Here is a 14,516-nt window from a genome sequence, read left to right on the forward strand (position 1 = left end):
TCAAAAACAAATTATCTAATTTAATGTAATTTTTTTCACTTCAAGTGTCACTCCTGATTATCTTCAGGCAGTTAGTTCTCAGTTAAAAGCACTCAACTTGAGTGTAGTTCAGCATGCTGCAGACATTTTGTTTGTCACCGTCACCAGAGCTATTTTTTTTAAATAGAAAATTCAAAGCTGAAAGGATTGTGAAATGAAATTTAATTTTGTCTTTAAGAAACTGCAATTATTTTCAGTTATATTGTTTTGCCAGTGTACCCAAGCAAACAATTCACTTATTTAGATTATATTCATGATACACGGCACAAAATACTTAGTAAGATTACATACACTATGCTTTAAACACAAATTAATTCATATTTTATGCCAACCTCTGAGATAAATACATCGTAGAAGGGTGCATGTTATCAAAGCTTGAGCTTCTTTCATGACAACTGCGACAGCATTCACCACCACTGCCAATAAATGCCTTTTTGTTAGTTATTAACCATAATGGTATATGGAAGTGTGAAGTGAATTTTGTTTACATGCAACTTACAATGAAATAATACAAAACTGCTTTCCAATGATACCAACTAGGTAACTGTGGCACGAACACCCAGCTGTGAACAGGAAACTTTTGGCATCGAGGTTCTGGGTAAGCTTAAATTCACACGGTGAATTTTTTAAAAAAATGAAGCACAACAGTAAATCAGTGTTTGTAGTTCCATTTAATACCAATCCTGACACCTGTACATAATTAATTTCTATGCATGAATATGAAAGCAGAAAACAAACCGTATGTCTAAAATCAGTAATTCAGTGTCCGATTCAGAAGGAATTTTTATCTACAACATATGTAAGCTCTGTGGCTTTCAAATTCACAAATGCATTGTCACAAGCAGCTTATGTAAATTCTTTCCAGACAAATCAAATTTACAGGCGAAAATGGTGGACAAACAATAGTATAGTCTCACCTGAGGGAATTTAGCTACAACAGATAAATCAGTAAATTTAAAATATCACTTTCATTGTCAAATCACCATTCTGTATTTTGTGTTCACATTGAACTGGACCTCAAATTAGAAGATAACAGTTTCTGCAATCTATATTAGATGTCCAAATCAATTCAATTTGCACATACAGTAGTCACAAAAAATGCTCCACCTTGAATAAGCACATTTAAACTTTAAATTGGTTGATAGTTGATATATCAACTGATATAGTACGATGACAGGTCAACAGAATTATTACAATTTAGGTAAATCACAAGAAGTCTCAGAAGGTAGTGATGCACTTGTTAGTGATAAAATATAGTAGTGCTGGAATCAAAGCCTCTCATTATAAAAGTGGATATATTTCAGTATAAAAGAGAATTACACGGTCTTGTTATTACAAATTGAAAAATTAGAGTACAACCAATTCAGAGATAAAATTATTTAAGTTACTGCAGCTTATACTAAATGTAGACCAAGAGAGCCTGGTCAGACTTGACCAATTTAAAATGGACAACATTTCTACTGAAAGATCAAATGAAAACAAACAACAATTTCAGCATTCAACAGGAATCAAATTTCATTCACTTATTCCAAACAAAAACAAGATCATGATGAACATCAGTAAGTAGTCATTCATGCACTTCGGGCTCCACCATTTTCTATAAGGAGGAAAACAAGTTAAAATTAGAGACATTATGCACAGAGATAATGAATATGGAGCAAAACACATATCCTATTTCAGTTTAAGAATCTTCCTCACCACCAGTCACTAAAGACTTCTGATGCAAGTGCAGATGTGTGATGTTGGTATAAAATACAGCTGAAGGACAATCCAAACATATTGCGCAAACTATGTAGCTGCAGTGAACAGCGTAAGCTTGTTCAGGACAAAACTTAAACGTCACTAAAACAATTAACATATTTACATTTTAATACCTGAAAATATATTTTTACATGCACTTTGTTACAATGAAATTGGGGAGAGTATTTAACCAGAAAATATGACTTCAATATTCCACTCCTCTAGAATTAGGTCATCAATTCAGGACAGCACAGTGGTGCAGCAGTAGAGTTGTTGCCTTACAGCGCCAGAGACTGGGATTCAATCCTGACTAGGGATACTGTCTTTACGGACTTTGTACATTCTTCCTGTGATCGCGTGGGTTTTCTCCACGTACTCCAGTTTCTTCCCACACTTCCAAAGACATACTGATTTGTCGGTTAATTGGCTTCCATAAAAATTGTCCTTCGGATAACATTAGCATTAGGGATCCCTGGTCAGCGTAGATGCGGTGGGCCAAAAGGCCTGTTTCCACACTGTATCTCTAAAGTCTAAATTCTGATTCGTGTTTCAAGAACATTGAACAGTACTACACAGAAACAGGGCCTTTGGCTCATGTCTGTCCTGATCACGATGCCAAGTTAAACTAATCTCCTCTGCCTGCACATGATCCATATTCTATGTATCTATATCCCTTTCCAATGGCCTCTTCCACACTACTATTATACCTGCTTCTTCCACTGCACCTGAGAGAAAGGTTCTGACTGTTTACTCTATCAATGCCTCTCATAATTTTATACACTGCTGATCAAAAGATGCAGCATGGAAGCAGGCCCTTCGGCCCACTGCAGTTACGCCAACAATCAATCACCCGTTCATACTTCTGTTATCTGCTACCTTTACACTAGAGGCAATTTACAGAGACTAATTAAATACAAACTTGCACATCTTTGGGATGTGGGGGAGAAAGCGGTGCGGCCCTTGTGGCTAAAGGGATCAGGGGGTATGGAGAGAAGGCAGGTACAGGTTACTGAGCTGGATGATCAGCCATGATCATATTGAATGGCGGTGCAGGCTCGAAGGGCCGAATGGCCTACTCCTGCACCTATTTTCTATGTTTCTATCAGAGGAAACCTACGTTGTCACAGGGAGAACGTGCAAACTCCACATTCACCACCCAAGGTCAGGATCAAACTCAGGTCTCTGGCCCTGAGACAGTGGGTCTACCAGTTGTGACACTGTCCTTTATCAGGTTTCCCCACAACCTGTGATGCTCCAGATATCTAATACCTTTTTAATCCATGCAGCATATTGGTAAACCTCCTCTGCACCCTCTGCAAAGCATTATATGCTTCCTGCAAAGGAGTGACCAAAACAGCACACAATACTCCAAATGCAGTTTAACCAAATTTTAAAGCTGCAACATAACTTTCCTACTCAGATACTCTGTGCTATGAACAATGAAGCAAAGCATACCATATGGCTTCTTTACCAGTCTATCCACCTCAGCTGACACTTTCAGGGAGCTATGAATCCCTCTGTACATTAAGGGTCTTGCTATTAGCTGCAAACTTTCCCCTTACATTTAACCTTCCAAAGGACAATACCTCACACTTGCTCGGATTGAACCTTACCTGCTATTTCTCTTCCCTTATCTGTAACTGATCAATATCTCGCTGTGTCCTTTGACAGCTATCCTTACTGTCCACAACTCCACCAATTTTGGTGTCATAGGCAATCGTATTCACCAACTCATTTATATTTACATCCAAGTTGTATGTGTGTGTGTGTATATATATATATATATATATATATATATAGTGTGTGTGTATATATATATAATATATATGTGTATATATATGTATATATATATATATATATATATTGTTTATTATATATATATATTCACCTGCAGCTTAATCTTCCATAGAAACAAGGAACTGCAGATGCTGATTTATGAAAAAAGGAACAAAGGACATGGACCTGTTATCCACTACTAAGTAGGTCAGGTGACATCTCTATAGAACATGGATAACATGTCCATGTTCTCCAAAGATGCTGCCTGATCTGCTGAGTTACTCCAGCACTATGTTTTAATATTCTAGATAGGCCTACTACGAGGGTATCAATTGCCCAACTAAATTCCATGTAGAACACAACCACTGACCTATCCTCATTGCGAACAGTGGCTGACTGTGCCTAAGTATCCCATTATTTCTCAAATGCAAGTAAATCCTATTCTGAAAAATTCTCTCCAATAGCTTTCCTACTGCTTACGAGGCTCATCCGGATCATCTCTCCTTAAACAAAGGAGCGACATTGGCTATGCTCCAATCTTATTCTTTAAAATGTAGCATCTGTGCTAAAAGCAGAGTAAAAAACTGGAAACACTACTTTCTAACCTTAGTGAATATACAAAAATATAATTTCTAGAATTAAATCGAGGACAGAGAAAAGTTTTCTAAAAATTGATTTTAACCATTGAGATTTTTAAAATCATCTAACCCTGATTTATTCTAAATATTACATTCTATAAATCTGCCCTCATACTTTGTAATTGCTACTCCTATTCTTTACACTATTACGTTGTATAATAAATTAAACAGGTATGCAAATCAAACAGATAAAACATCTGGAATACTACAGATGATCAACCAACAAAGATGTCAGAAAACTGCAAGTCAGCCGTAATCTCGCACATACCTGGTTCTTTTAGAGTTTCTGAGCTGCCAGCAAGCTCTTTTGCTCCATCTTCATCTAGCAGCATGCTGGTTAAATTATTATTTTGTTCCTCTTCAGAAATTCTCTTCATCAATTCAACCTGTGCAGATTGGACAAAAAGATAGAGTATTTGTGAATGAATGCCATTTTTTTATCTGGAATGTCTCTAAATTAGTATATATTGGGAAAATGTTAAATTTTCCATAAATGGACTGTGACTAACTGAACACGTGACATCTTTAAGATATGGGTTAACCCCCAGAGCACCGTGGAAGCCCACATGGTTGCAGGGAGAACGCAAACTTAACACAAAAGCATGGAGGTCAGGATCCAATTCAGGATACTGGATCTGTGAGGCAACAGCTCTATTGGCTCTGCCACTGTGCCTCTATTTTTTTCCTTCCAAATCAAGTACACAACTATAAGCAAACAGATGCACAAATATAAAAGCAGCAACATAGGTTAATCAGAAAATTAAAAAAGAAAACGACAAGATTAATTTTTTGACAGATAAGAACTGAAGAGTAGAGACTATAATCACTTGTACAAAATCATAGTTAGACTACCTTGGAAGTTTGCCTCCTATATTTTAAGAAATAATTCACACAAAAACATTCAAACTTCTTTCCTGATAAATATAATCTCCTGGATAAAACAAGAGAAGACCTTTCTCTAGAAAAAATACTGAGGCTTATCTAATGAAGGTTTAAATATCACAAGAGTTTGCTGGGATAGATATTATGTTTCCACTTGTGTAAGAGACAAGAATTAGTACCTCAAAGGCAAGGTATACACAAATAAATGCAAAAGGAAATTCAAAGGAAATTACTTTTCTCAGAATGATTAGAATGTGAATTCAATCGAGGCGAAGCAGTTTGAAAAGCACAATAGAATATGCCAACAGGGCAATAGACAATAGACAATAGGTGCAGGAGTAGGCCATTCAGCCCTTCGAGCCAGCACCGCCATTCAATGCGATCATGGCTGATCACTCTCAATCAGTACCCCGTTCCTGCCTTCTCCCCATACCCCCTAACTCCGCTATCCTTAAGAGCTCTATCCAGCTCTCTCTTGAAAGCATCCAACGAACTGGCCTCCACTGCCTTCTGAGGCAGAGTATTCCACACCTTCACCACCCTCTGACTGAAAAAGTTCTTCCTCATCTCCGTTCTCAATGGCCTACCCCTTATTCTTAAACTGTGGCCCCTTGTTGCAGGAGGGGGAGACTTTATTTAGGCTATAAACACCCAGTAGTTTCATTATAGATATTACCTCAGAAAGCACAGTGAGTCTTGGAGGCAGGTTTTCTACTTTAACAAAGTCATCTTCATCTGATTTTTGACTCAGATTGCCAGATCCAGCCTCCTGTTAAAAGGAAAAAAAAAATCGCACAATTTTACCTTTCCAAACATTTGTTACAGATTTTGCAGTTAAAATAGCAAACATATTTGAGAACGAATGAACGAAGCAGTGAGTAGTACTTATGATTAATGGAGATACAAAAGGATTTACTTTGATCTGCTTACATAATCATTAACTAATACAGGTGACTCTGTGTCAGGGCTGGCAGCCAATGAACTGTCCGGTGATCCTTCCAGGTCATTCTCTAATTCCATCTGCATCGATGTTCCTGGAGCAGATTCACTTAAAGGTAAGGGCAGCTTTGAACTCTTGTTGTCTTCGTTAAATACTTGATTTGATACTGCCAAAGATTTAAAAGGAAGATTTGCAGTTTTGCCGCATTCATTTTCATCTACAAAATAAAAATTAAAAGCAAATTGATTTAGCTACCAAATCCAATATTAAAACAAATACAATATTGTGGCGGATCAGGCCACTCCTTGGGTCAGCCCCCTCGTTATGTGACGGACAGGCGTAAGGGGGTTAAAAGCCAGCCCATGGGGAGGCGTGGCTCATCCCCTAGGTGGACTATGCTGTGAGCAGGAGCTCACAGCCTAATAAAGAACCTTACCTAAAACTGCCTGGCGTCTTGCCTTTTCTCTGGCCTCCGCCAGGCCACTACATTGGTGACCTCGACGTGATGGATCTGGCCGGCCGCCGAAGGAATCACTGACGGCCGGCCCTTGCGTTTCCCAGAAAGGCACAAGGTAGGCGACATTGCTTGGCATTCGGTCCCCAACGACGGTGATAATAGCACCAGCCCCCTCTGCTGGTGTCCGGTGGTGGTGCAGACTGGGATGCCCACCAGCGACCTCCAGTGGCCTCCAGCGGTATTGGAGGTGGTGCTGCTTGGGCCGACCACCAGCGACCTCTGGTGGCGTCTGGCTGAACTGTCGGCGGGCCATGTGAGAAGGGCGTGCCGGCACCGGGGTGCCCGATGGCGGCCGGATTTCGCCGCGGGGGTCGCCCTGAAACGGGGTCGACGGCGGCCCCAGCTTGCTGTTGGCCTTCCGACGCCGCGGAAAAGACGGCCAGCGCTTCCAGGTCCTCCCGACGGAAATCCATATCTGGTCAGCGCGCTCGCCCAGCCCCTGCATGTCGGTGAAGGGGTCCCCAGCGAGCTGAGAGCGGAGGTCGACTGGGAGCTGCCGAAGGTAGGCTGGCTTAAATAGAAAACAGGGCGGGTGGTCGCCCATAAGGGCGAGCATGTCCTCCAAAAGGGCCAACGGCCGTCGGTCCCCGAGCCCCCCCCTGCTCATAATTCGAGTTGCCCTCTCGGCGTCGCTGAGGCCGAACCTCCTGATAAGGAGTTCTTTGAGGCCCGCATATTTGTTAGCTGCGGGGGGGTCGTTTAGGTAGGGCTTTATTCGCCTTGCTGTCTCCTGGTCCAGGGCGCCGACGACATAGAAATACTTTGTTAGGTCACCGATTACCTCTCCAGCCGCCGTACGAGGCTCCTTCCGGGTCCTGCAACACGGCTCGGCCACATTCGTTCTGGACATGGGGGGTCGCAGCGAGACTGTTTCGGTCGCACGGCTGAAGCCAGCACACGTGGACATTGATCGGCCGGTGCCGGTTGCGCAGCCCCGCCCGCGCGGTCGCCCCACGTCCACGTTACCCCCGCCAGTGTCTGCTATGACCCCTCCACCTGTCGTTCGGTCGCCGGTCCCTGCGCCGGTCATGGTGCGCACCCGGGCTGGTCACCTCGTGCGCCCTCCTGTCCGTTTTGTACCTCCGGTTCTTGGGGGGGGGTCCTGTGGCGGATCAGGCCACTCCTTGGGTCAGCCCCCTCGTTACGTGACGGACAGGCGTAAGGGGTTAAAAGCCAGCCCATGGGGAGGCGTGGCTCATCCCCTAGGTGGACTACGCTGTGAGCAGGATCTCACAGCCTAATAAAGAACCTTACCTAAAACTGCCTGGCGTCTTGCCTTTTCTCTGGCCTCCGCCAGGCCACTACAATATGGTCAAATTTCTCCGTTTGCTGATTTTAATAAAAATCATATCAAAGCTTAAATTCTACCTGCGGCGACTGTGTCCTCGATTTGATTAACCACATCATCTTGACTGGTTTTGGAAAGAAGATCCTATAAAGAGAAAAGTTCTGTTTGATAATAAGCACAACGCAGAATTTTAGAACCTGCCTAGACCTTCAGCCTGCTCTGCTATTCCATAAGATCATGGCGATCCAGTACTTTTTCTTTTTCCTTCCCAAACTCCTTACTCTTCAATTCTGTTGCTGTCACATTCTGATTCTCTCAATGACCAGACATTGAGTAAAGACATTTAAAGTAAAGAATAACCGTGCTATTTTACAATCCCATACATAAAAAAATGTTTACTCTTCAATTTTAGAAGGTTCATCTTTTATTCAGACTCTTCAGCCCAAGGAACTAGCTTCATGAGCCAACATACTGACAATTTATTCAGGAATCTCCAAAACAAAATCTCAGTTTGAGTTAATTATTTTCTATCCTTTCCTGACCAGTAATATATTTTTACATTACTTTTATTTTCAGTGAAGCTAGAACACTGATACAGATATAATTGGTTTTAAGGCAAAAGTCAACAACAGCAAACATGGGCTTTTCAATACAGATGTTCCATCTTGGCTACAGACAGTATGATGGCAGGGGTTTGCTTGTGATATAAAAGTTCTCAACTGTCTGCATCAAAATTGTTGCATAAAAGCTGCAGTTCAAGAAAAAGAGCAACGACATAAAGCAAAACTTTGGCATTAAATGGGATGAAAGCTTGAAAAACTAAGCAGTCATAAAACATAAACTGGCAATGTATCCAACAAAAAGAAAATCTAAAAGAGAACAGTACAAAGAGATGTCAAGCTTTATTTGGAAAAAAGGACCTATGCGGCACAAGATCAAATTATGTGGACCCTAATTAATAATAACACAATACCTTTAGCCACAGGATGACATTGATAAATCATTAAAGCCCTAAGTCAACATTTCAAATAGGGCTGTTAAATAAAATTACAAACATGACCGCAATTGAATTCAAGTTAACTGTTCATGCTAACAGGCAAATAAAGTCAAAGTTTAAAATAAAGAGGCTAAACAAATTGCCTTGGATGTCAAATGATAATGTGCTGAACCAACATGGAAAATAATAGTTCCAATTCCATTTCATATGAACAAATTTAAAATGTAGAGGGTCATCCTCCCACATGAAAATCACTAATCTCAGCAGTTGTCAGACATTTTAAAATCACCTCAGAACTTAATTAATCAACGTCAAACTAGTCATCATCTCAAATATTACCTGTTCATGATCATTTTCATCTGCAATTTCAATATTAGCCTGCAGAGATGTCTGTACATCAATATTACAAGCATCAAAGTCCTCTATTTCATCATCTTCATTCTCATCCTCGCCACTGCCATAATTTGTCAATGCTTGAGTTTCAGCTTTTGATAGACCTAATGGTTCCAATAAACAAGAATATTGTCATTTGTCTTTTTTAATTGAAAAAATGTTTCATCATTTTTCACTTCGTAATTCATTAATCATGGCAGAGCCATTCCAGTTTTGAAGCTGAGTCAATCAGATTCAGACTTTTTTGGGTTCTATTCAAGAATGTAATTTTTGTTGAATTGAGCAGCACAGTGGTGCAGCTGGTAGAGCTGGTGCCTCACAGCACCAGAGAACTGGGTTCCACCCTGACCTTGGGTGCTGTCTGTGTGGAGTTTGAATGTTCTCCCTGACCACATAGGTTTCCACCAGGGGCTCCAGTTTCCTCCCACATCCCAAAGACATGCAAATTTGTAGGTTAACTGCCCCTCATGTGTAGAGAGTGAATGTGAAAGTGGGATAACAAAGAATTAGTGTGAATGGGTGACACATAAAGTACAAATTTCTAAGGCATCTCAAGCGAATAACATCTAGATTACTTTTACTCATACAATGAATTTAATGTTTCAATGTAATGCAAGTCATACAAAAAATGTTTAAAAATTCCAGAAACAATTTAGCCACAAAATTTCTTACTGATGGAGACGCATTTAGCAGCCATGAGTTCACTTTCAGCATCATCCTCCTCTCTGTCCGACAATCCACTTTTCATTAACTTCTCGGCTTCAACAGACTCATTTGCTTTGAGATTATCTGCAATAGCGATCTCACTTTCATCCTTATCCTCCAAAATAAAAATAATTAGAACAAAATAAACATAAGCTGGGAGCATATAAACCTTGGACCTGCCATAAAAGTTATTGGTTAAAAGATGGTTTCATGGATAAAGACGCAAGAAATAATTTTAAACAAAAACTTCCAAAATGAACTTTGTGTATTATTTCATGGCAGCTGTGGGGGAAAAACACAAATATCTGAAGCTATTTGAGAAAATGCAATGACCAGACATGAATTTATTATTTCAATGAAACTCAGTTAAAAAAAAACCCCATAAAGAGTAGAGCTACAGAGCAATTTCAGAATCTGTCCAGGCCTCCCACTGTCTTGGAAAACACATACTTACTTTGTCTTCATCTTCAAGCTCTTCTGCAGAGGACTCATTCTCTTTGAAATGTGCCTTCTCCTATTTAGTAAGAAATTTTAGAACAAGAATGCATTAAACAATTTTATCATCAAATGCAACAATTCCAGCTGTATATTTGCAAACTACCAATTGACCAATCTGTCCGTCACATGTTTGGTGCAAGTAATTTCCAGCAACAGGATATATTCTCACGTTTACAAAACAATCCTGAGAATTCAACACTGTAGCATTGAAGAAATTGCAGAAGTTGTATCTCATAATGAACTTCCTCAATATTCCAATGTTATTAGTTCACAGCAGTCTGTTTTACAATGCAAAATATCTTATTATTATTTAGAAGTTTTTAATTAATTACAACACAGGAGGCAGTCTATCAGCCCATTGGGTCTCAGCCAGCTCCCAGCACAGCAATTCCATCAGTCATACAATTAAAAATATATATTATATTTCTCAACTCACCTTTGATTCTTCTGCCACTTATGTACATTATAGGGAAATTTATAGTAGCTAATTAACCTGTCAGCACATGTCAGGCTGCACCCAGTTACTTAGAAATGGAGTCAACAGCACTAATTGCTGCATCACCATGACATTCTACAAAAAATACTGCTTTTGTTAAAACTGTTCCAACGAGTCAACAAAAATTACAATTGGAAATTAAGACAATATTTGTAAAACATTGTATATTACCATACCTCAGTTGTATAACGATGTTTAAAAGATGCCACTTCTTTCAGTCTTCTTTTGCATCTTTGTTTTGCTGCCACACTACTGTTATCTAGATCTTGCATGAGTCTAAAGAATGCAAGTTCATTGAATAGGATCTCCGAAATCTCTACCAGCAAATCCTCCCCACATTCCTTGAGTTTACGACCAGCAAACTTAGCCAGAGAGTCCTATTTGGACAAAGTCAAAGCTTCAATTACAGAATGAAGCCACAGGAATGAGCAAATGCAGCTCCTCAAACATTTCAATACATCCTGGCACATTTACCTGCAAGTGTACCATTTTTCCTGTAATCATCATGCCACAAATCTATTGAAAGCCATAAAAATGTAAAACCTACAAAAATACACTATAATAGCAACACTGATAAATAAGAGATTGTTAATTTTATAATGACACACGGTGCACAGCAGCAGCATCACATCCTGTAGATAATATCAACTTGGATAACAAATCTTTATTTTATTACATCAATAACAAAATGTTTGCCTGCTCATATCAAAACACTCAGAAATATTAACGTCTAAACACATAACGTGTCCTGATTAACTTTATTGAAATTCTGTCTTGCTACAGGAGGAAAGAAGTCTTTATCAATATTGCTGATTCTCATTTTTTAACAGTTTCCCTACCTTTTCTATCGATTTTCTAAACTACACTATTTAGCTTGCAATTATGCCTATTTCTTTAGCCATATGCATTGCATTAATGCATCTATTTGGATCACATATCCTTCCTCTATCTCATTTCACATTGCAATTTCTGGCAAGGCTTCACCAAATCACACAGAATACTTTCAGTCAACTCCTTCCCCCATTCATTCCTGGAATTATTCTCGTCAACTTCCTCTGGACCCTCTCCTGAACACATCCTTCCTCAGATATGGGGCCCAAATTTGCTCACAGTACTCCAAATGCACTCTGACCACTGCCTTATAGAGCCTCAGCATTACATCTGTTTTTGTATTCCAGTCCTCTTGATGTGAATTCGAGCATTGAATTTGCCTTCCTTTTGAACCAATTTGACTTGCAAATGAACTTTTTGGGAGTCCTACACCAGCACTCTCAAGTCTCTTTGCACCTCCAATTTCTGGATTCTCTCTCCTTTTAGAAAATAATCTATGCCCTTATTCTTTTTACCAAAATGCACGACTCCACACTCTGCTATACTGAATTCATCTGCCACATCACTGCCCAGTCTTCTAACCTGTCAATCTTTGCCAGCTCTTCCCTCATGCCTCAGTAATCCCCTTTGCTCAGCTGTAAAATGTCACCCATTCCTTCTCTCCAGGGATGCTGCCTGTCCCACCAAGTTATTCCAGTTTTTTATGTCTATCTTCGGTTTAAAATCTGAGGCAATTCATAGTTGAGGCAGGTACAATAACATGGGTAGGAAAGGTTTAGAGGGATATCGTCAAATGCAGGCAAATGGGACTTGCTTAGATGGGGCACCCATGCAACCGATGCATTACATTGCTGAGAACTATATTCTGGACTGTACACGTGACATAACAATAAATCTAAAACTAGGTTGGAATGGACAAATTGATATGGTACAGCAGGCAGTGAAGAAAGCTAATGGAATGTTGGCCTTCATAACAAGAGGAGTTGAGTATAGGAGCAAAGAGGTCCTTCTGCAGTTGTACAGGGCCCTTGTAAGACCATACCGGGAGTATTGTGTGTAGTTTTGGTCTCCAAATTTGAGGAAGGTCATTCTTACTATTGAGGGAGTGCAGCTTCGGTTCACGAGATTAATTCCCGGAATGGCGGAACTGTCGTATGTTGAAAGACTGGAGCGACTGGGCTTGTATACTCTGGAATTTAGAAGGATGAGAGGGGATCTTATTGAAACATATAAGATTATTAAGGGATTGGACACGCTAGAGGCAGGAAACATGTTCCCAATGTTGGGGGAGTCCCGAACCAGGGGCCACAGTTTAAGAATAAGGGGTAGGCCATTTAGAATGGAGATGGGGAAAACCTTTTTCACTCAGAGAGTTGTGAAGCTGTGGAACTCTCTGCCACAGAAGGCAGTGGAGGCCAATTCCCTGGATGCTTTCAAGAGAGAGTTAGATAGAGCTCTTGATGATAGTGGAGTCAAGGGATATGGGGAGAAGGCAAAAACAGGGTACTGATTGTGGATGATCAGCCATGATCACGGTGAGTGGCGGTGCTGGCTCAAAGGGCCGGATGGCCTACTCCTGCACCTATTGTCTATTGTATCTATTAATTGTGCCAAAAGGCCTGTTTTGATGCTGTACGATTCTCCCAACACCCAATTGACATACACATGTCTAAAAATAAACAAATAATTCAGTACAGTACAAACCTGAAGTATGGCACCAAGCTGTTTATGAAAGAACTTGACAAATTCCTTGCTTTCATCATTCTGTTGTGTAAGTGCCAACACCATGCACCCAATAGTAGTTAGTAACTGTGGGGAGCACACATCATCCATGTGTTCCTAAAGAATCAACCAAACGTAGAACATAATATTTTTTACTTTTGATAATTAGGTTCATGGATAGTTCAGCTGTAACTGGTGATTCATTCTTCTCCCTTCTAACCCATTATCTTCTTCCCTCATTCCACTCTGCCTATGAAGGCAAAAAATAAGTCATTAACCTTTTGCAGACGTTCTTTTTCCCCCATCCAAGCTGAAAAAAACCCTGCTTTTATTGTAGTTTTCCTCTTAAAATATGTACTCCCTCCCTGTCCCACTGTGCACTATCCACAACCACATCAGTATATTCTGGTCAACTTTGTAACCAGCAAAAATTAACTTTCTAGAATCAGACGTTACAAGAAGTCAAATCAATGGGGGCAGCTCCTTTTCTAGGAATGAAGAAACTGCCGTCAAAGCAAGTTATTTTAGTTTCTTCAGCATCTTTGTCAGTCTATTGGAATATTTGAATCATAATTGAGAAAAGAGGTATTTGAAGAAGCAAGGAGATTTAAGGCAAGAGCCTTATGATAATGCTGGCTCCAAGTAATAATGTTTGGAGATGAAGTGCAGGCTGTGACAGGCTGCTAACGTTGATATTGTTAATATTATGAAAAAATTACTATCATTTTTTCTAATGTGACTGGCTCATTCTGCGAGTGGGAATTGAAAGAAGGAAATGTCAAATTCTGAAAGAAGAAATTGAAAACAAAGCATAGAGAGCATATTGTAAGGGAATTATCTAAATGAAATGAGTTTACAATTTAGATGCATGACAGCCAAATAAAAGTGAAAAGTCATTGATTGGTGGAAGAACTAAAGAGCTTCATAATGTTGCCCAAGAAAATTAAGCAAGAGCATTGGAAGGGTTGTAAAAACTAGCAAATTACAAAGTTGCTAAAGAGTATAACTTAGCAATAAGTAAATACAAATAGTTTGGACTTCAAGTACATAATAA

The 14,516-nt window shown here is 39.9% G+C and overlaps 1 protein-coding gene across 4 annotated transcripts in view; it reads right to left on the reverse strand.

The window, feature by feature from the left end:
• Positions 1–288: 288 nt before the first annotated feature.
• Positions 289–14,516, reverse strand: part of pcm1 (pericentriolar material 1) — an 84,334-nt gene continuing 70,106 nt past the window's right edge. For 2 of the 4 annotated variants that reach the window (XM_078397725.1, XM_078397733.1), the window contains 10 exons: positions 13,445–13,579; positions 11,086–11,286; positions 10,370–10,429; positions 9,883–10,030; positions 9,157–9,314; positions 7,901–7,964; positions 6,006–6,232; positions 5,752–5,844; positions 4,462–4,579; positions 290–1,636 (listed from right to left, as the gene is read on the reverse strand). In XM_078397725.1, the coding sequence (XP_078253851.1) occupies positions 1,611–1,636; positions 4,462–4,579; positions 5,752–5,844; positions 6,006–6,232; positions 7,901–7,964; positions 9,157–9,314; positions 9,883–10,030; positions 10,370–10,429; positions 11,086–11,286; positions 13,445–13,579 (1,230 nt within the window). In that variant the 3' untranslated portion in view covers positions 290–1,610. Of the gene's footprint in view, positions 1,637–4,461; positions 4,580–5,751; positions 5,845–6,005; positions 6,233–7,900; positions 7,965–9,156; positions 9,315–9,882; positions 10,031–10,369; positions 10,430–11,085; positions 11,287–13,444; positions 13,580–14,516 lie in introns of all 4 variants that reach the window. The other 2 variants (XM_078397743.1, XM_078397751.1) reach the window with 2 other exon arrangements.

Source organism: Rhinoraja longicauda, chromosome 1 (genome assembly GCF_053455715.1).
Source record: "Rhinoraja longicauda isolate Sanriku21f chromosome 1, sRhiLon1.1, whole genome shotgun sequence".
NCBI lineage: Eukaryota > Metazoa > Chordata > Chondrichthyes > Rajiformes > Arhynchobatidae > Rhinoraja > Rhinoraja longicauda.